Raw genomic sequence first — 22,438 nt, 5'->3', positions numbered from 1 at the left:
GACAAAACCAACTTTTACTGCACCTGCATAATTAGTATCATCCGTTTTTATAATTGTACCTTCTACCTCAATAAACGCCTCAGCGGGTAAAAAGTATCTACTTGTGTCATGAACTTGTAGTTCAATTCTTCCACGTTGATCTGGTACTCGTGCTTCATAAGAGTAAAACTGATAATCACGTACCGATTCATCCTTAAGGACAGGTGCTTCCATGTCAAATGCTGTGTCGGATACGCGCTTGAACATTTTATTATAATTATTTCGTCTAACACGTTGATTACCGCGTTCGGAAAATTCCACTTCGGGAAGTTCCACTTCCGGATATCAAACTTGAGACATTATTTCCCGATTCACCGAGTCCCTGATCTGCTAACGCTGCTAGTTTTTGATTTGCAGCTTGATTTATTATTTTACTTACGTCTGCGGGCATAATATCAGTACTTGCCAGTTTCACTGGTGGTTGTCGTTTTCGTCGCAATAATCGTGTAAGTCTGTCTTTGATCGCCGAGAACACCTTACCAGCAACATTGACAATTGCTCCAGGAGCTTTTTCACGAACAATATCGATAGCCTTCATACCTAATTGTTTTACAATAGGTGCTGCTTTTGGAGCTATCCTTGTGAATAATCCCCGAATGACATCACCAAGTCCATCTCCGTAAATAACCCTATAGATTGGTAATCGTGAGTTTACCGCTCTGACCGATACGGGTTTACCATGATTATTGTGTACGATCATCTTATTTTATTTACCATTTATCTAATCGCGGTGACTAATCATCAACGAGCTCATCAATAAGTTCTCGGTAAACGCCGATATCCATGATACCACCTTGAAATAGTCGCCGGCAAATATCAGATGCTTCATTAATTAATTCTGGTGAATTATTTCCGGCTCGTTTTCCTCCTATGAGAATTTCTAACCGTGACACGTCATTGATGATATTATCAGGACAAACAAAATCATCTCCCAGACCACTCCCCGTTGCTCCTTCTTCTGTTGTTTTCTTAAATAGTCTTAAGGGTGATCCTTCTTCTTCTGTTTTTTTAAGCAGCTTAGCGCTTTTTTTAAGTTTCGACCTAAACCTTTCCCCCGGTGAAGAAAATTGTTGTTGTTCTATTTCTTGCAGAGGTGGAGGAAGTTGATATGAAGGTTCCTGCTGGGAGGGTTGTTCTTGTTTTAGTTGTTTTATTCTCTCTTTATAAAGTCTTTTTACTTCTTCATGAAGACTTTCGTATTCTGGACCTCTAGCTTGTTTTTTGTTGTAATATACGCGATATATCCATTTAATAAAATTATCATCATTTACTTTTTCATGACTGGTTTTTAAAATACCAGATTTATTAAATATACCAAATAATATCATTTCAGGTAATTTTTCTTTTTCAGTATTTCTAATATCTTCAACAACCCCTTCGTTAAATCTTGCAATTAATTCTAAATTCTCTCCTACTGGTTTGGATTCAGATGCATATTTTTTTCCCACGTCGGCGAATTCAGTACGAAGTTTTCCAATACCTTCAAGTATTTCTTCACCGACAGGTGGAGGTTGAGCTGCAGCTATTTCCCTGGCTATGCCAGGTGGAAGGTCTCGTAAAATCCTTTTTGTCTGTTTAGTTCTTCTTGCTATTTTTTCAGTCTGCACCGCAGTTTGTTTTGATACCGGAAGAAGATCTTCTTTGATGACTGTTACAACTTGTTCAGTAGCTGCAGTGACGGGCATAAACAGTTTTTTAGTGTCCTCTTCGTATTCAACTCGTGCTTCTTGCTGCGCTTGTAGATTTTTTCTAAATGAATCTCTAACAGGAAGAAATTTCTTAATTGCTTCTAATCGTTCTCGAGCTATTCTTGCAGTATGAGATTCCGGATGTACCATTTTATTATAACATAATGATTTAATTATTATAACAGCAAAAGGGGTGATGATAAAATTAAACTGATATCATTAATATAATGAACAATTGTGCGTGGCTGCGTCAAGGAACCACTAACAAATGTGATAAAAAATGTCGTGGAGAATATTGCAAAAAACATAATTATCTTATAAAGAAAAACCCTCATGCTGGTCCACGAAGATGTGTTGGATGTAACAACGGCGTTAGAGGATTATATCAGATTTGCAAAAATTGCGGTGGAGATCGATACAGAAGTTTGATGATATATTACAGAAAAAGAAAAAACATAAATCCAAAAATAGAAAAACCACCATCAGAACTTGAATATTACTTGAAACATAGAACAAAATCCCAGGATTCAGATGATTCCCAGGATTATTCAGAATAACATAGCAGCAGAGGAGGCTCGTCTACAATTATGTTGGGGACAAACAATAATCGTAGACATGGTATTTGACCTCTATGAAGGGTCACTATTTTTTTTGTATAACAAGGGTGACCCTTCCCTTAAGTGGTCTGTTCCCCTCCTCTGCTGCTCTTCGACACCGACATGAATTTCCGCACACCGCAAATATGATGCGGTGTCAGAAACATTACATCGGTGTTTACTGATTGTTACGAGTCTATGCTCTTAAAATAGGTAACAGAAAAGAGTGAAAGACAACAAGCTTTGTAAAATTTAACAAATATTTATTTTTCTCTAGAAGACAAAGTGAAAAGGAGACAAAACAACACGCTTTTCTGTTACTTATTTTAAAGAGCATAACACCAGGCAGGTGATTTTCACCGGGATATTTTTGTTCCTGATAGCTTTGTCAATGCAGCCCGGATATCATGAGGACTTTATTTTTAAATTGGAACTATCAGTTTCACTGATAGACATGAAAGGTCTAATAAACTTGAAAATCTTTGCTCTACATCAAACTCAATTTCCAGTAATCATTTTTTTGTCCATTGTATATGCGGTATGTAATTTTGCGTGACATCGTGAACAATATGAAGAAATGATTGTATTGTATACTGTATTCTTAAATGCCATAACAAAACACTAATTTCGCAGATGCTTTCAAAGATTTTGTAGTCATTGACTTTGTCGAGCAGCGAACACCCAAAATGTCCTTGCATGGCAATGGAACTGGATGTTCTATTTTTCCAAACTCAGTTCGTGCACTGATCATTGGCAACGACAGATCAGGAAAACCTATACTGTTGTTAAATATGATTTTACAATGGCTGAAGTGATTGCCCCATCAGCTAGTATTCGGCCTTGTTATGATGTTTAAACAAACTTTGAAAAAGCGCTAATTAGGGTGGGTTTGCATCCAAATCGTCAACAGTAGGTGCTTTCTTTATCACTATCAATGAAGTACCTATCATTGACGATTTGGATGCAAATACAAACAATCTTGCTGTGTACGACGATGTGACGAGTAATGAGTCTATGCAACACAAATATTTTATCGAGCCAGATATCAAACACCAATGACATCTGTTTGACTTGACTATATGCAAATGTATTTATAGTAATCTGTGATAACTGTAGCATGTTGATAATATTTCGTGGCATTCACGCACATAGTCTTTTGAATATTTATTGAAATTGAATTTCGTGTTTACGCGAATCACAAAGAATCTAGTTTTCACACAATTGATTTGACTGGAACCTGCAACGGTTAATATCCTGCCGGTTTGGTCGCGCATGTATTTTACTTTCTTAATAATCATAATAAATGTCATCCAGTGATGTCATACAAGATTATGGGAAGTGACACCGTGACCCCGCTCGTGAACATCAGGAATTCATTCAGTGTCCTAGAACTCCGTACAAAAGTACAAGATATGTTACTGACTACACGAGAAGACCTGACAGTGGACTTGGAACAAATATTTGTACCGCATATTAAACCAGCAAAGGGAATTGCAGTCTTCGGTCAGTCACTGAAACAACTGAACATGCAGAACAATAATAAGAACTTTAACAAAATCAAACTGACTAACAGAAACAATAAAAACATACAGCATATGTACCCCTAACACCCGCACTTGCACACCCAACATTTTCATCACCCCCTGCAAAAGCACCTGCAAACGCAGCAAAGGACAACAACTTGAAAGGGTAGAAAGTTAATTTGAAAAAAGGCTATAGCAACAATCTATAGCTAAATCTCGCTCACAGGAAGAATATGTAAACACAAACCAATATGTTCCTTATTACGTTATTTAAAACAATATTTGTCCGTCAATTTATATTTCCTCAGTTTGTTTCAAATATATAGTAAGAAATTCATATGCTTTTTCAACGTTTAATATCCTGTCAGTTTGACAATCATAAGTCTCCATAATAAAGCCAGTCTGGGTTTGTTTGACTAAGCATATTAATTGCTTTCAATACATGATGATGACCTTGACCGCTTTGAAATAGAAGCATTTGCAATGGCTCATTTCTCAAACTGCAGCAATCAGAAATAACGTGCCCTTTCTTGTTGTGCATGATCGATATTTGGAAGTATTCGTATGAAACTGAAATGCTTTTCTGAAGCAAAACACTGCTGAGAGAAAGCCGTATGGACAAATGATACTTTATGAGTCAAGAAATCGTCATCAACTGTATGACCAGCATTGTATTGATGATGTGTCCTAATTAACAAAGACACTGCATTTCATGGTCTATTAAGTAAAATGCCGCTGACAAGTCAATATGAATGGGACGGTAACGTTACCACCAACCAAAGCAGAGAGAGGGTCGCTAACTATTTGAATAAGGGCAATTTTAATGCAATGGCGAGGTCGATATGTAGATTTAAATATTGCTGAAAAGATTATTTGAACTCATATGAGATACAAGCTGGGAAAAAAATATGTTTTCTAAGATTTTCAAATGAATGAGAGGTTAGAAACAAGGCGGCAATTGTCGGTTTCTTCATTCATGTATTTATCATGTAACCTGTGGTCGTATTTGATGAAGTAGACACATAATATAATAAGTTATACAATTTGACTATCATCCTTCGTTTTTTTCACGAATCAGTTATGTGATGTGCATTTAACCATTGGTCTTCTATGGCGACAAAGATGATGTTCATTTGTCACTTGGATTTATTTTCTTTAAATGTAGCGAATGATCGGTTATAATAGTTAGTGCAATCTATATTGGCGTTCAATCAGCTTTAAGATAGTCTTCACATGTTGCAATACTTAGTAACATGGTATTGCATGTAATATGGTGTTATTGCATCTACGCTTAAGTCAGATTCCTGTACTTGTCAACTGGCACTACACCTGACCTTCTGCACTGTATGTCCGGTTCTTGCACTTGTTAAGTAATACTACATCTTACTTCCTGCAGAGTATATGGACCTTTCTTTGTTATTTCGCAAGATTGCTACATTAGGTAACACTCTACAGTTTGTGTGTCAGTTGGACACATCTTGATTAAAGGTAAAACAAATAAGCAGCTTTATTATTTTCTCATTATATTAATCGATTACTCCTTCCTTTATATTTATGCTCAAATTTGGGAAAACCATTTTACAATTTATTACCACGGCTTGATACATGTTGTCTGAATCCTATGCTTGACTTTTTGCGTGTACTGATATAATATAATCATATTGTACTAATGTCATAATAAATGTTCAACAAGTTCTTTAAAATATTCGATTTATAGTGTAAATAAATAAAATGACAAAAATGTTAATAGTAATAATAATAATAATAATAAACTATCTTTAACGAGGATAACACATTTGGTCATGGCTGACCCATCTGCCATGTGGTCCTCAGTTTTTGTAATAAAATAAAACGTGTTCAATAACTATTCTCTCCTCAAGTAAACTGAGTCGACTTTTTACGGAAAATGACCGATAACATGCACATTCATTTATTGATTGTTCATTAAATGTTGTCGTTGTAGTGATTAGCTTTATATTGTTCCATTCTATACAATGCAAAAACGGCTGTATAGTTTGAATTGTTTACATATTCATATCAGTTCTAATTTAATTTTCTGGACCTTGGTTCCTATATTTTTAATTCAAACGGATTCCTGTATTGCAGATAGGAATTTTCTCAGGTTGTCACCAGATAAATGCGATCTGAAAATATCAAACTAGGATGCTATTAATAATTAAGAATTAGTATTACAAAGAAAACAATATGCTTCCAAATTTATTTATGTTATAACATAAAATGTAAAATACGCTAATGAATTGTCTTGAACATAATTCTGAGTGTCTTGATCGCTGTAGTCAGTTCCAAGGCACACGTCTACAAAACGGCAGTTCTGGTCACAAATTCGATCACGATACAATCGTTCCCAACACCAGAATGGTAATCACTGTCAGAAGAAAGGTCGGAACCGTGTAACAACTGAATGAACCACTGACTGAAATAGACAAGACAAAGAAACCTATCAGGAATATTGTCGGCAGACAATTTAACTTTATACGATTGAGTACACAGAAAAATAAGAATACAATTAAGTATTTCCGTATTTTTGGCATGCAATCAGCTTAACTAAAAACGGAACTAATGCGGCTTAAATAATGGTTCTTCCAATATTTTTTCTTTGTCAAATACAAGATTTGCGACAGAAATACAATGGTATTTAAAGGTCTTTATTTTTTATTAAAATCAACAACCTTCGAAAGTTGCGGAATAACTATGAAAGATGTTTTCTCTTTTTAAAAAAAATTGTGGTATTTCATCTAGTTTTAGAAAGGAGAAATAAGTAAACTAATTCGTTATTGCACAGCTAGAGCAACGGGGTGGGACATACATAAAAAGTGAGGCCGAATTATGTTGTGGGGGCGGGCATTTAATGCTCTGTTTCAGACTATGAGGCTAAAAAAAAATATATTTTCGCCAAGTGACGTTGACTCATTACAGACTCCAAATGCCAATCTGAGGCCTTTATAAAAAAAAACCGATCCCCCCAAAAAATACGCGACCTATTTTTTTCTGTTGGAGGGGCTATCATTGTGGTCACCATTTTGCAAAATGAAGGCTAAACAGTTCTGATTTAGGCAAGTAGAGTTGACTAATTAAACTATCCAAAGGCCTATCCGAGGCTTCTATGTAAGCCGGGTTACCGTCCATGAAGGGATGACCCCCACCCCATTCAAGGTCTCATTGTACAAATGTGGTAATCCTGATTTATTATTCAGAGGCTACCAAAAAGAAATCACTGCGACCGAGCTGATTGGCTTTGAATATCTCTTGAATTTTGTATAATTGTTTGGGGGGGGGGGTTCTTGTTGCGTGAACACACCACCTGGCGAACCGTTCAGTGCGAAACGAAATATTAGAGATTCAGATGGCTAATTTTGCTAATTTTTGATGAAGCAAACACTCACGCCCTCAAAGGGTACCCCGGGTGCTCTAAAATGAACATCCATATTTATTTAATTTTAAAAAAAAAAAATTTTGAGGAGGTGGCAGGCAAGTGCACCTGGGTTCCTTTTCGTGAGTTTACAATTACCCATTAAACTATATTTCGTCTTTTCTCGATGCGTCGCATTCACCTCCCACTTACAAAAAAATTTTCTTTTAAACGTCGACAATATGTCAGTCACGCCCCTGGGAATTGAACACGTGAGGTACGTTTCCACAGGTTGATCAAATGCTTTAACCAACTCGGCCACTGTCTTGATTTAGAATATACGACTAAAATAATTTATTATGAGCTATAGCAGCAGAACTATTTTCACGGCGAATCACATGTATATTCGCGCAGTCAGATAAAACAAATAGAGTCAACAGCATTTATTAAGTGTCTGAGCATTCCAATTTCACAACAGGTATTCATTTTTTGCCCGAGGCCTGAGAAACCATGCGTGCTTTTATCAGTGATCAGTTTTAACAGGTGTTTTTAGCGGCTTGACACGTGATAGCAGGTATGTCTAAATTACGAGTCGAACTGGAATTCCGAGTAATTCGCTGCGGCTGAAAATAGATGTTACTGTTTACTGATTAACTGAAAATCTTTTATGTCAACTGACTTGTGATCACTAATTAAATAATTGCAGTAGTATAAAAATGTGTAATTCTGCTCACACGTTGGAATCTTGTACAGCTAAATTAGCTAGAGATAAACTTAATGCGATCAAGAAATATATTTCAGTCAGAGAGCAACTAAAGCAGCGCTAGAACGCTCATGTGTAATTTACTGAGAGTACAGAGCAGTTATTTAAACCAATTGTCGAACCAACTAAACAATATGTTACAGCAACTGTGGCAAAATAAAACTATTGAGACGTTTCCTCCTGATATTGATGGTCGTCTTCAACTTCTCCACCACCCCAATTTCACTCCCCTCCACCACTCGAAGTTCAACCACCACCACCAAACGTTAAAACCAACATCATGGATACATTTACCAGATGAAGATATTGCCTCTATCAGGGATGAACACAAATGCTTGATATTGCAGCATATTAAAACTGTAAAATGACGGAATTACATATTTCACATTTTTTTCCGGTGGTCGGCAGGTCAAGACCGAGAATTACGACTTTAAAACTTTCAGCCGGGCAGACTATGAGCATGCTAGGAAAATAATTGAAGAATGGACACAAAGACGAGAAGAAATTGAGCGTCGGGTTCAAAAAGCGGACGAAAAAAAAACAATCAGTTGTAAAAGCTAGCTTTCAAACAACGAAGAAAAAGAGAAAAGATAGATCAAAGTCCATCCAGGGGCTCTCTCCTGATCCGCAAACAGAACCACCTGAAGGAGCAACCGGAAGTGGTTCTGCCACTCACGATCGACGTTGTAGAAAACAAACTTCTCCAGTTATCAGGATACACTTTATCCACAAAAAAACATCCTCACAGATGTTGATCGACTAGAAATTCTGAGCGAGCCAGCAAAAATTCCCACGAAATAATCAATGGCGCAGATGATATTTGTCATCGTTTATTTACAAGTGGAGACATGGACAGCAGTTTATATCGGGCACTGGTCGATGCCATTACCAACTATTAATACAGAGAGTGACCAATTAGATCGGCGATAACGAATTAACATGATTATACACAATTCCAACGTGGACATAAAAGCATCAGGGTGATAAATTAGCGATTACCTGTTTATAAGGCGATCAATGGAGATGGCCTTGGCGATGTTTTTCAGGTGGTTTTTTATTTATTACGATAGCCCTAAAACTATCCAGATTGCTAAACAATTAGACATGAAAGCCATCGACGTTGCGTCTGGGCAAGCATCCCAGGATCAGGTTCAGTAGGGATATGTTCTTAACAGCTTTTCTCCGGAGGTAACACCGGGTCAATTGATTGTATCAGAACCCGTTCATCCTGTTAATTTATGATGCCATAATCCGTTGCTGTCGCGAATACGTTTTGGTCTAACCGACCAAGTCATCATTATATTGGTCACCCGCGGTTAGGAATTGAATCTTAGATTGCATGTGCGTGACAGGCAGTGACGGGCCACTCTGAATGATTCCACGAGGAAAGCCTTACACTGCCAATGACAAAAATAATTCTTTATTTTGTTTTACTATCTTAATTTTTTAGTACCGGTGATCTCTATATTCTATGGATTTCTTGGAGGATTCGCATTCGGGAATCCTAAAGAATTCTAACACAAGTTGTATTTAGTTTCCCCGCACGCATATTTACAGCCGCATGCGTTTCATATTTTCGAGATAGCTCTGATCGTTGTTTCTCAGTGGTGCTTGTCAGTGGAACACATTTAGCTATCTCATGTTATTCCTGGAAATGCGTCAATGACCATTCCATTTTGCGCTATAGTGATTAGATGACTCTATACTCTGCCTCTAGTGTATATATGCCATCGTCGCTGCTGTATCATCTCAAAATCATCATTGATATTTTCAACACTGAGTTTAACCGCGAGACCATCTTGTTGTAATTGTTCTATCTCAGAGATAATCTCGTTTATATTGTTTGGTTCATTATAACAACAAATGCATTTCATTAATAAAATATATTATCTAGACCAATTCCATAACGTGCTGCTGGATAGTGTAAACTTATCGTGATGAGCATGTGCAAATAAGTTTTTGAACTTGTTTATATCCATCTCAACGCGACACCAAGTCTGATAAATATTTCGCATCCTGTGTTGTCAACAACGTTAAAAAAGTAACCAAAACATTTCATTTATCTCTGGTCACTTTGGGAATCTGAGTGTAAATTTGTGTCACTTAATTATGCCTGCCTTGTGAAAATATTCTGGCTGAATTTATTTGTTTGTCAAGCATGACATTATCCTAAACCACCAGATTGTTGATACCCCGTTATGATCATCGACGGACGGTGTATCATCGATGTTAGCTATAAACTAAATAACGTCGTTGTATTCCAAACCAGCTGCTGATTCACTGAATTTCTTAAGAACATGATAGCATCGTCGGTCATCTGCGGATGGCGATACTAAAAAAAGTTTGTCCCATTTGAGCCAACTCATTATCAGTTTGAGTAACAAGTGAGTTTTACCAGAACGCGACGGATAAATGATAATGGCTCGCATGGAATTTGGTAACACTGAATGATTCCTGACCAGTGTTTGCTCTTGTGTCGCTGACAAGTCAATCACCTTCATATTGTAAACAATGAATTTTTATTGTGTTCGAGGCAAGACGGTCATGGATACATCCGGGTTAAGTATAACAACGACGAAAAATAACAGACGAGCGCTCAAAGTCAAGTGATTAAAATGCAGCACAAAAATACAAGTTTGTGAGCAGCAAAGCTAACATTGCCGGTGGCACTGTCACTGGCGGTAATATTGCCGCGTCACTCGGGAAATTACCAGGAACGCCATGGGCGAAGTACAAAGGGGAAAAACATCTTCCGGTATATAATTATTGTGATCCTGGAACCCGACTTGACATTGAATCGACGAAAAAAATCAACCAAAACCAGACGAATTTCTGGCAAATGCGATTGATCAAACGTGTCATACTCATGATGTCGCTTATGAAAATAACGATCTGCAACAACGACATATCGCGGACGTCAAGTTGATTCACACGATAAAGTCGATACAAAATAAAAACGTACGAGAATCACTCGCGAACTTGTTGATAAGATCTGCGATTAGCGGCAAACTAGATGTGGGTGGTCATTAACCCTACCGAGCTCGTAATTAATCGCCGACAATTATATAACGGAGTCGAGTTATTATAGTCCAAGAGGATATTGGAGATGCGCAGCAGCAATTAGCAAACTCGCCGATTCAGCAGCTATTGAGGAAGATCGGTTGTCACGACAGGCAATATGGTAAATTTATCTGCCACGTCCCAAAACGATTTAACGTGGACTGTTTTGACGTCAGCACGCCCAATGAAATTCATCATACAGATATCTTGTTCTTACCACATGACGCTATCATTACATCACAGAAATGACGGTCGTTCTCGCATATACAAGTGCGCGTTGATTGTCATAGACGTTGCAAGCAGGTACACACACACACACACACACACATACATACATACACACACACATACATACACACACATACATACACAAACAAACATACACACACATACACCCCCCACACATACGTACATACATACATACATATATGCATACATAACATAACATAACATAACATAACATAACATACATGTTATGCTTTACGGTTTTCTTTTCATTGTTAAGCAATTCTGTCAATTTATAAACACTATAGTTTTACCAAAATACTTCTTGATACATAAGCTTGCTTTATTGTTTTTCTTTACATGCATAATTAAGTTTGACTTAATCTCGAATTCTTTGAGTACATGTTATATATGCCAGTTCGATAGTAATGTAATGATATTAATTACGCGTCTTTATGTTTCTTATTGACAAGTTGCCTTTTCATGAAAGGTACTGAAACCACTTACCATAGTAGTCGCAAGAACGCAGAATACTCATTGCTTCATGCCAGTATCCAAAGTCATTGACGACATATGAAGGGCAGACGTTCCTCACAGGCTCTAATCCACATTTGTAATTCATGTCAAAGATTCTGCAAAAGTGAAGTTTTAAGAAACCTTATATGTCCCTGATGTGCGAAGGTCATATCCTGACATACGTGCTCTAATGTTTTTGAGTCTCCCATTTCAAAAACAGGGATATTTCATTACGATTAACAAAAGGTTAATAATTCATACATTTATTGAAAGTAACAATTTCTAGATCTTATATATCCGTCGATCGAAATCTGCTATCAAATGTATTGAACTGGTGGCAAACTCTGAATAGGAAAAATCGTATTCAAGAAAACGGTGACAAAAAATTGCATAATGCTCTAACATGGAACATTCGAGGCATAAACCGAAATACCTACGCAAAATTCATGATATTCCCTTAGAGAAAACAACTCGGACACAGACAAACATACTTAAATAACGTCATTATATTTGCAAATCAAACAAAAGCTCTTTTATTATTGTTTCCCGATTTAAATATATTTTGTCTACTTTTCCCATTTTCATACATGAATGTAATGTATTGCATAAGGGTCTAAGTGAAAACCTCAAGGTACCTGCAACTATATTCAGACGCAGATTTCACACTAAGCAGTGCTATACCTTCTTTAGATATACAATCCTGTGCACTTGAAGAATTACTTATCGCTTCAGTAAAACATGCAGCTGAATCATTTGCCATCTCTAAAATTCAGAGAAAATAGTTTGTAAATATATCGTCTCTGTGTTGACATTTTCTGGGTATGTATTGATGGTTTAAACGCCAACAAAAAATCTGCGAAATCAACAATGCTTTACAAGTAACAATGAAAAGATATACTAAAGCAAAAACAAAGATGTGTGCGTATATAACTAGTCTTAAACCACTACCGTCTCCCGTCTGTCTGCATGCATTCGAGTCTCCGGCTCGGCCAATGTGGGTATGTGAGAAAGCTTGCTAGAAGCTTCCCGTGGTGGGTGATTCCTCACATGTGCTTCTTCCACCAGTTATACTGGTCGCTATGTATAGTCTACGCTGTGCTGAAAAAATGGCGTTAATCACCACAACGATTAGTGTTAAACAGGCCACAAAATCTAGATTATTGCCAATTTTGACTCTGAAATTTGCTTCCCAAGACGTTTCGTAGCAAAGCAGAACTCTGTTTCTCCCTGCTTCGTTGAAAATTAAAAGTGTCGAATTGCTCATTGATGAGATTAATGCTAGACCCGATTAATTTTCACCGTGTTTGCTAATCTTATAACTTTAAAACTAGTTAAGCAGCGGCACTATGTTTTTAAGATGTGGGGTTAGTTATTTGTTCTATCGTCTTAGTATCCTCTCAGAGTTGGACCTATACTTTTTGTTTCATGTTCATATTAAGTTATTTTGCAACCGTATTTGTTTGCCATGCATGATATAGCGGACATAAAGAACTGGATGTGACAAGAAATGTTTATTTAAAATTTGTGATTTGGAAAGGCGGCAAAAATGATGACATATCGAAATGAAAACGAACAAAACAATAAGGTGTAATTCAAGACAGGTAGTTATATTCAACCATATATATATATATATATGTGTGATATCGATTTGTTTTGACGTATATTATTATTCTCTGAAAGACGTGGTCTTTGTTTGGATCGAGTGCATTTGAAAACATTGGCAATTGCACTGTTTATAAGATACACACAAAAACACGTATTTGATTGCTTGAGATAAGCTCGAAACGATTTAATGTCAAATTCGAACAAATCACCAGGTATCTCTGCCATACCTATTTCATTGGACGTTGGACAACTTGTTCAGTATCAGACCTATTTCATTGAACATTGGACGACTTGTTCAGTTTTGGACCTATTTCATCGAACGTTTGACGACTTTATCAATGTCCACATAAATTGGTCTGATATAGGTAATTAATGTTTTCTACGAATTTGCTGTTAAAACATTTCTGGCTTTAATGAAACAATTATTTTTTCACAAAAACAGTGCTTTCTGTAAGACATATTCCTACACCATGTTCATGCATACGGGTACGCACGCACACACACACACACACACACACACACACACAAATCTACATTTGAGCAAAATTATTTAATATCTTTTTATCGAAGTTTACTATTAAGAAAATTGGAGAGAAAGTAGCATGGAAAGTGTATGCCGCAGAAACAAAGCTTTCAAGCGGAAGAGAAAGGATGCATGGAGGATAAGAACAATGAAAAGGTTTATAGAGACAGGAATGTATATTATCATACTTGATAACAAGGAGCAGCTTTTTTGGAACCCTTCAGCTGTAAGTCTGTTCATCGCATCGACAAACTCTTTGTCCATGAATGATACACCCTCAGGACATTTGTTTACTTCATTCTTGAAGCAATCAAAGCCTGTGATTGTCGACTGCCTGAAAAAATTTAAACGAAATAAGTCGAAGTGTCTTCAATTTTCATTACACATTCTTACTTTGTAAGCCATTAATATAAATATCATTCATTAAGTATTATCAGCAATAATAAAGACAATTTTTAAGTTATTATTCATAAATATAAGAAACATTCTTAGTTGATTATCCGCAAATTCTTCATTTAGTATCTATATATAGAATGACAATTCTTCATCAGTTATCTTATATTTAAGAACCAGTCTTAATTTTCCATAAAAAAACTTTCCATTCTTAATTATCCATAAATATACTTTCCATTACTAATTATCCATAAACTTTCCACTCTTAATTATCCATAAATAAACTTTCCATTCTTAATTATCCATAAATAAACTTTCCATTCTTAATTTATTTTACAGATTTAATTATAATTATCGACTATTATTGAAGTTTATATAATATTTGGGGATTTGTAAACCAGATATGTTTGACGCGAAGCATTATAGTTTCATTCGACAAGAAGTCACCAAATCAAATTTCTGTTTTCATATACGATCTAGTGCTCTTAGAATCAATGAAATGGTTTCAGTGAAAAATCCAGTTATGTTGTTGTTGTTGTTGTGGGGTTTAACGCCATTTTTCAGCACACGATAGGCTATACATGGCGGCCAGTATTAATGGTTGAGGAAGAACCCGGGAAAACACCGGAAAGAACCACCGACCCACGAGAAGCTACTGGCAAGCTTTCTCACATACCCACATTGGCTGAATCCTAGACTCGAACCGCCGCAGACAGAGGTGAGATGGCAGTGATCCGTAACGAAGAGCGCTTTAGACCACTCGGCCATTCGGGGCCCCTGAAAAATCCAGTTAAACTCCGCCATGCGACAATGATTGTGACAATAAGAGTAAAGTCAGTGACATCACAACAGTGTAACAATTAAATATTAGTGTGCGTGTACTGTCTGATACATCAGATGTACAAGTTATTTAGACATCTGGCAGACGAGCTGGCGAGACATTTACGCCACACGAACGAGTCCACTTGTGTTGTGAAACAGTATGCATAAAACAAGCGGATTAAAACGATTTTTTTAAATTTATAAGCAACATCAATTTACAGATTTCCAAATATTCCTGTAAAGCAAACACTAAAATATTAAAACAAATATGCTTTGTGTATATTTCACACGCAGTAATTCATAATAACATTTGCGGAGCCCGTCAATATATAGGTATAGTTGAATGATATCATAATGTAAGATGTTGGGTGAAGTCACAATGTGGTATTATGCTTCATTATACACGACTCTTCAACTAGGAATATTATCTCATTTTGTCGGGTCTATGGGACACATTCAGAGCACATACTCAGATTTGTCATAGCAATAGCACGGCTCTATCTTATCTAATGATGATGAATTATTTAGAAACATTTTTAATATGAAAAATGATTGTCAAGCATTATCACGGTCATGTAACTAAATTCAAATAAAAATGATGGCGTCATATGGTTATTATAAATCTAAGTAACTAGCACATCAATCTGCATAACATTTTCTCATTAAGTGATTGGTAGATCACAAAATATTGCATGAATCTGTCAAACATTGATCCAATACATGGGATGAAGTCACTTTGTTAACATAAATCTAAGTAGATAGCAAAGGATATGCATGAAATTCTGTCAAAATTAATCAAATACATGTACCATTCATAGAGAATTTTGTGTGCATTACATGTAGCTACTGAATTCAATACTAGTAAATCATATGTGCCATAATTTGCAAATGGGTGAAATATAGAAGCGGTAGACTATAAAATTTTAATTAGGACCATGAAGACCTCATGCTATACATTCCATATCAAAAATGAATATCGCTTTAAGAGAACTAACTTGCACACGATTTTCAAGATGTTTAAATATTCGACGTCGGAACAGCACTATTTGAAATTAAGATCAACATAACATAAGTGATTTAGTGAAAGCGCTATGATTATATGACCCTGCGTTCACGCGAAGCAGAGTTAACAAAAATGTTCAGCCAGCCATCATAGACCTCGGATCAGAAACATTTTTATTTACAAACGAGTAGACTTCATAAGGTGTCTTGTGATGCAAATCCCATGTCAATATGACTTTCCATATTAACATTTTAGGCGAAGAACCCATGACTTAATACCTTTTCAGGAGGAGACACGATCAAACGATTTTCAAGATGACCACTGTGTCAGCCATTTTGGACTTTAGGTAGTTACCATTTGGATTAGGAACAACTATGCTTCAAACAACGTTCTTTAGTCAAATCCCATTTTGACATGACCATCCTTGTAGGCAGAATAACAATATAAATATTTTCAAAATGGCCACTATGGTGACCATGTTGGATTTCAGGTTAGCACCATTTTTATTTAGGATCAATTATACTTCAAAATAAGTATTTTAGTGCAAAGCACATGTTGATATGATCATAGATATAGGAATAATATTGATCTCAGGATTTTCATCCTACTGCAAACGCTTCATTTTGCTATGACCATCCATTCAATAGTAAATACAACGACAATATTTATAAGACAACCACTGTGAAAGGCATTTAAGATCCTATATCAGAACCATTTTAGTTTAGGACAAACTAGACATAATATAACGTAATTTAGTCGATAGTCCAAAAATAGTGGCCGGCCATATTTTTATTGTTACATTGGTACCATTTTCATTTAAAACCAACCGGATATCATAGTAAATATTTTAATGAAAACCCAACGTCAATATACATTTTACTAAGGATTTGCGATTAGATGATTGTGATTTTTCAAAACGCCGCTCTAGCGGCCATTTCTTGCACCAGATCAGCACCAGTTTCATTCGAGTTCAACTAGACATCATAAGAATATGTGGTGAAAACCGCATATCAATATAAATTCCATTCAGATTATTAGTAATGATAAGAGTTTCAAGTTTGTCGTTGAGGTGGCCATATTGAACATCAGCTCGATTTTATTTTCAGAAGTAATGTCGCTGTGGAAAATCTCATGCTGATATAACCATCAATTTATCTGTTGAAAATGGATTTCTCAGAGAGAGGTCTGTATGCAGCTCAAAATGACACTGCAGACAATGCTTGTAAACACTATGGGCAACAATTAGTGAACGGGTTCAAGACATAAGCTTTAAACTAAACATTCCCTAACACATATTACTGAGCTTGATAAGAACACAAGAACATATAAAATAAAATAATATAAGAATTGATAATGCAACTCATTATTTTAAACGTTTCATGCCGGGCACAAAGCTATAAACAGTAGCCAAATTTTCAAGCTACAAATTGTATATCAGTTCTTTACACAAACCTTTACAACATTTAAAATCACACTTACGTTTTAATAATGTTAGTTTATCTTAGACACAAATTTGCATTGCATAGCTTGAAAACCTCATAAAATCATAAACACGAAATATGTTAATATCATTCATCTATAGGTCATATTTATACATACTTCGAACTTCATGGCTTTGAAACCAGACAGCTGGAATCGGTGATTGACTTACATAGCTCTGACACAACATGTCACTGTTGATGCTACTAACAACCAATCCCATAAGACCTTGTGTATACTTAATATTTACACTGTAAACTGATTTAGTATTCAATAGAAAATATCACACAATCTTTATTCGAAATTTTTAGATTAAGAAACCATATTAAAGTTCTTATTATTGTATATTTTTTCAGACATAACGTATATGCAATTAATCCCTGATTACATGGTAGGCATTATTAATAATTGGAGATACTGTCATTTCTTACCTGCAAAGTGTGGAACTGTCATAAAGTTTGTTATTTTTAACAATGCTTTCGAAGGTATCATGCGTCATGCCCAGACATTGGTCTATCTTGGACTGATTGCATTGACTAGTGGCCAAGGCAACACCTGATACAAAAATAAATTGCATCTTTTTTACAGCATACCTTATCGCTAGATTTTATAAGTGATATTGAGCAACAATTATTTGTACATAAAAACAGCCATTCATACAAAGAAAACAGTGGACAAGAGAGAGAGAGAGAGAGAGAGAGAGAGAGAGAGAGAGAGAGAGAGAGAGAAAAGGGTCAGGTGGATGGTGAGATTATAGTATGACATGTATAGTCGTTCTATAAGACTTCATCGATTTTATTAATAGAAAATCATACGGAATATTGCTTTATACCCCCAGTTTTCGTATTATTCTGGAGATTTCTACTTTCCTTACTAACACGTTAAACTCGTATTAAGTTATTCATAGTGACCAGGAGGAAAATGGCAATGTGTCGAAGCCAGATTACGGGAAAATTACTAATGTCGTGTTCAGAACAAATTTGTATTACGTAGGTGACAGAATACAAAGCTTAAACTAAATAAATTTAATTATGAATTCCGAGTTGGAAGTAAAATTCTTGCAGAAGGAAATTTTCGCAATATTTTCTACGTTGATGAGATTTGTCAGAGAAAATGGAGAATTAACCGTGTGTTCTGGTCAATTATTACACACACTTGCTTCTTTGTGATTGTCCCTGCAAATGTACGCTTGCGTACATAAACCGTGAAAACATCTTATATTTCTAGTCGTATCTCAATGTTCACATCGTGAAGGATCAAAAGCCTGATAAAGATATGTTGCTTTCATATCACAATGAACTGTACTTAGTTAATATCTGATTATGATTATTGTCAGAATGACAATTTGGATAAACTTCTATGTTCCTGTATTTCTGAATGTTTTTTCTCTCTGTCTCTCATTATATTTATCGATGTGTATTGACCAGATAAAGACAAACTATTCGACCAATAGTCAAATAAGGAAAACAAATAATCGTAAAATTTACATCCCAAGCGAAATTACAGAGATGGCGGATATTAGGAATTCGTATGGCTTCTTCCAGTACTTATGCAATATATTTAATATGTATTGAACATCTGTTTGTAAATGAGATAAGTTAGAACATTTTAAATACACTTAATAAATAATAATAAAGATTTTATTAAATAAACTTACAACTCATCACAAGGAAATACATGCTGCTATCTCAGTGTAGTATAAGACAGCAAATAATAAATAAATACATATATTATGTCATGGAGAGTATGAATTTTTGAATCTTAACTATCATTAAACTCTATTCTAAAGATCACAGTTTATGGCAAAATAACATTACCAGTAAGAAATACGATGAGGCTCAATACTTCCATATCGCTAAGCGTGATTCCACGTTTCTTTCGAAGGTCAAGCACGACTACCTGGAAAAGCGAACTGAGACCTTGGTTTTATAATAGGCGGGTTGACCCTTTTCAGAGAATTCCTCCTTCCTGTTACTGATAACACAATCAGCACTAGTTATCATTGGTGTCTTGCACAGATATTAGAACATGTTTAGAGTCTGCATCAACAATTGTGTCGCTATGAAATAGTAAGACAATTTTCAATGAAATAGAAATATTAAACTCGATATATACACAGACAAAGAGTATATATAATGATAAAGATAAAGTTGGTAGTACAGAAAAATGGGTATTCTACACATAAAGTAGAAGAATCCTTTTATCGTATTAGGATAGTGTTTGGACCGTCAGAACTATGAGCTGATGCATGGGAGTCCTAGACCAAACGTAGAAGAGTCATGTGGTCCCTGTGATGTAATGCAGGGTTGTTTAGATCAAACGTAGGAGAGTCATTGTTATGTTATGTTATGCACGGGGGTTCTGGACAACGTGGACCTCAGGTGATGCATAGTGCGAACTATGAGATGTGGTCCATGCGGATTATGTGGGCCGTATGGTCCATCGCGCAGGAGGTGATGCATGGGGGTGGGGTCTGGACAATGTGGTCACCTGCGCAGTAGAAAAAGTGTGGTGCTTGGTGTTGATTGTGTTTCGTGCTAGACGTTTATTATAGGTATAAACAATGGATAAGGAAACTTAGTTTCAGGACACTTCGTTTCAAGGGCCGAAAGAGATACCGCCCTGACCGTGGGCATTGACATTTGAGTCACCCAAGCTGAATGAATGGTCTCTCGATGACACTTTGAGACGCTTTGATGAGGCTGTGGCGATAGTTAATAAGAATCTGAGTTACAGTCCAGAGATAATATGTATTGGAGGAGGAAGATAAGGAGGGGGAAGACGAAGATGACCAGTTGAGAAGATGTTATAGCAATGATAAATTATATTTATATTATATATTCACTCAGGTAGTGTTAATGATATATTAGATATTCACTCAGGTAGTGGTAATGATAAATTAGATATTCACTCAGGTATTGGTAATGATACTTAAGATATTCACTTATAATCTTGTAATGATAATTTAAATATTCATTCGATTAGTGTTCATGATAAATTAAATATTCACATAGAGGTAATGATAAATTAGATATTCACTAAAATACTGGTAATGATAAATTAGATATTCACTCAAATACTGGTAATGATTAATTAGATATTCACACAGGTAGGGCTAATGGTAAATTAGATATTCACACAGGTAGGGGTAATGATAAATTCGATATTCACACAGGTAGGGGTAATCATAAATTATATATTCACACAGGTAGGGGTAATGATAAATTAGATATTCACACAGATAGGGGTAACGATAAATTCGATATTCACACAGGTAGGGGTAATGATACATTAGATATGCACTCACATGTTGATAATGATCAATCAGCAAATATGGTAGTATCTTCAATCGCACTGCTTTGTCGGATAATCATGGAGCCACCATGAATGGTACGCCCTCCCAGTCTAAGGCTATCAAGAGCCCGTGTTCCTTTTAGACTCTTTTGTCCCGAAGCTTCGGTTCCTCGTCATTATCACTATCTTACTATGATCCAAAAGACAGCAGCAGTTGCCGATGTGTGTGTGTGTGTGTGTGTGTGTGCGATTGTGTTATGTTATTTAATATTGTAAAGCGCTTAGTGCTTCTAAGATTTGTTACTGAAGTAAGTCCACATAATTATTATTAGTATTATTATTATTATACACCGACGGAAAGGCTATTGAGTTGCTGAACTGAGACGGATTGTAGGGCTTCACTCCACTAACGGTTAACTATGACCGAAGCAGTGACAATGGTAGTGATGGCTTATGTATATGAAAGCTCGTTAGCTTTCTGCAACTGTGTGAGCTACGAACTATCTCTTGGAGCTATTCTCCCCAGTTTGGGTTTTGGTTACCCGTTCATGTGCGAGGATCTGTTCCTGCCATTAGTAACTAAAAGTATAAGGAGAATGATGAATCTTAATGCAAATATTACACCTCCTTTGTACAAACGTCACTGAGGCAGATTACCTCATATTTAACCTTCAGTGTTCCATAAGCGAAGGTTACATAATTAAACTATTAAAATGAGGTGACAAAATGACAGCTATTTGAAGGAGGGATTTTGCTTTCTTGCTGAGGATTTTAAAATATATGGATAGCTAGTAGCGTGGCATATTATATATATATATATATATATATATATATATATATATATATATATATATATATATATATATATATATATATATATATAATCTGCGTGTGTATGTGTGCAAGTTTTATTTTAAGTTATTACGCTTGAAAGAAATACTTACGTAAATGATTTTAGTTGCCTTACATGTAATTAATGAGTGCCCGAGTTACCCGAACAACGGCGCCAATTCCAGGACAAACAAAAGAGCTTATAAGGTCCAACTAGATATCGAGAAATGATGTTACCAGGTATCAGAAACATCAACTCCACATGCAAAAGTATCATGTACTTTATGTATACTTCTGTAAAAAGAGGAAATATATAAGCCCTAGCAATCAACATATAAAGTAACTACAGCAGACGGCAATGCCCACATCCCCAACCGACAAAAACAAACCATTAGCTGGGAAAACAAAAACTTAAATCACTCCCAGCTACAATCTCCCGACAGTCGGAATGGTTGTAAATACAAAACCTAGCTGTACAGTATCGACTTTGACAATAGCTGGGGAAATTTAGCAATTTATTAAACACACTTTAAAGAACGTGCTTTATGAATAACCCAGGATACACACCCTCTTAGCTACAACAGTCCAGATTGGCGGACACGCCTTATACCTAACATAGCTTATGGGAAATATCTCAATCCCAATGCAAATTTTGCACACAGAAACCATTCAGACGATCCTACTCCAACTAACTACTAACATTGCCTT

At 35.9% G+C, this 22,438-nt stretch overlaps 1 protein-coding gene across 1 annotated transcript; it reads right to left on the bottom strand.

Annotated features, from left to right (window-relative positions):
• Nucleotides 1–6,050: 6,050 nt before the first annotated feature.
• Nucleotides 6,051–19,522, bottom strand: LOC149800440 (uncharacterized). Its single transcript, XM_089957249.1, has 6 exons — nt 19,423–19,522; nt 18,037–18,160; nt 14,097–14,242; nt 12,416–12,542; nt 11,772–11,896; nt 6,051–6,280 (listed from the first exon to the last, which is right to left on the bottom strand). The coding sequence occupies exons 1-6, from the start codon at nt 19,454–19,456 to the stop codon at nt 6,195–6,197; spliced, it is 642 nt and encodes a 213-aa protein (XP_089813375.1). The 5' UTR covers nt 19,457–19,522; the 3' UTR covers nt 6,051–6,194.
• Between the last annotated feature and the right edge of the window lie 2,916 nt (nt 19,523–22,438).

This window comes from Sinohyriopsis cumingii, chromosome 5 (assembly GCF_028554795.1).
Source record: "Sinohyriopsis cumingii isolate HCF-2022 chromosome 5, ASM2855479v2, whole genome shotgun sequence".
NCBI classification, from domain to species: Eukaryota; Metazoa; Mollusca; class Bivalvia; order Unionida; family Unionidae; genus Sinohyriopsis; species Sinohyriopsis cumingii.
Note: the sequence above shows the minus strand (reverse complement) of the source record. Positions and strands in the feature narration are given on the sequence as shown.

Excerpts from the sequence above, each read along its gene's own strand:
- LOC149800440 (XM_089957249.1), bottom strand. The coding sequence starts at position 19,456 with ATGGAAGTATTGAGCCTCATCGTATTTCTTACTG. Across the intron at positions 18,161-19,422 it reads CCTCATCGTATTTCTTACTG|GTGTTGCCTTGGCCACTAGT; the intron begins GTAATGTTATTT and ends TTTTTGTATCAG. Across the intron at positions 11,897-12,415 it reads GCGTCTGAATATAGTTGCAG|AATCTTTGACATGAATTACA; the intron begins GTACCTTGAGGT and ends TCACTTTTGCAG.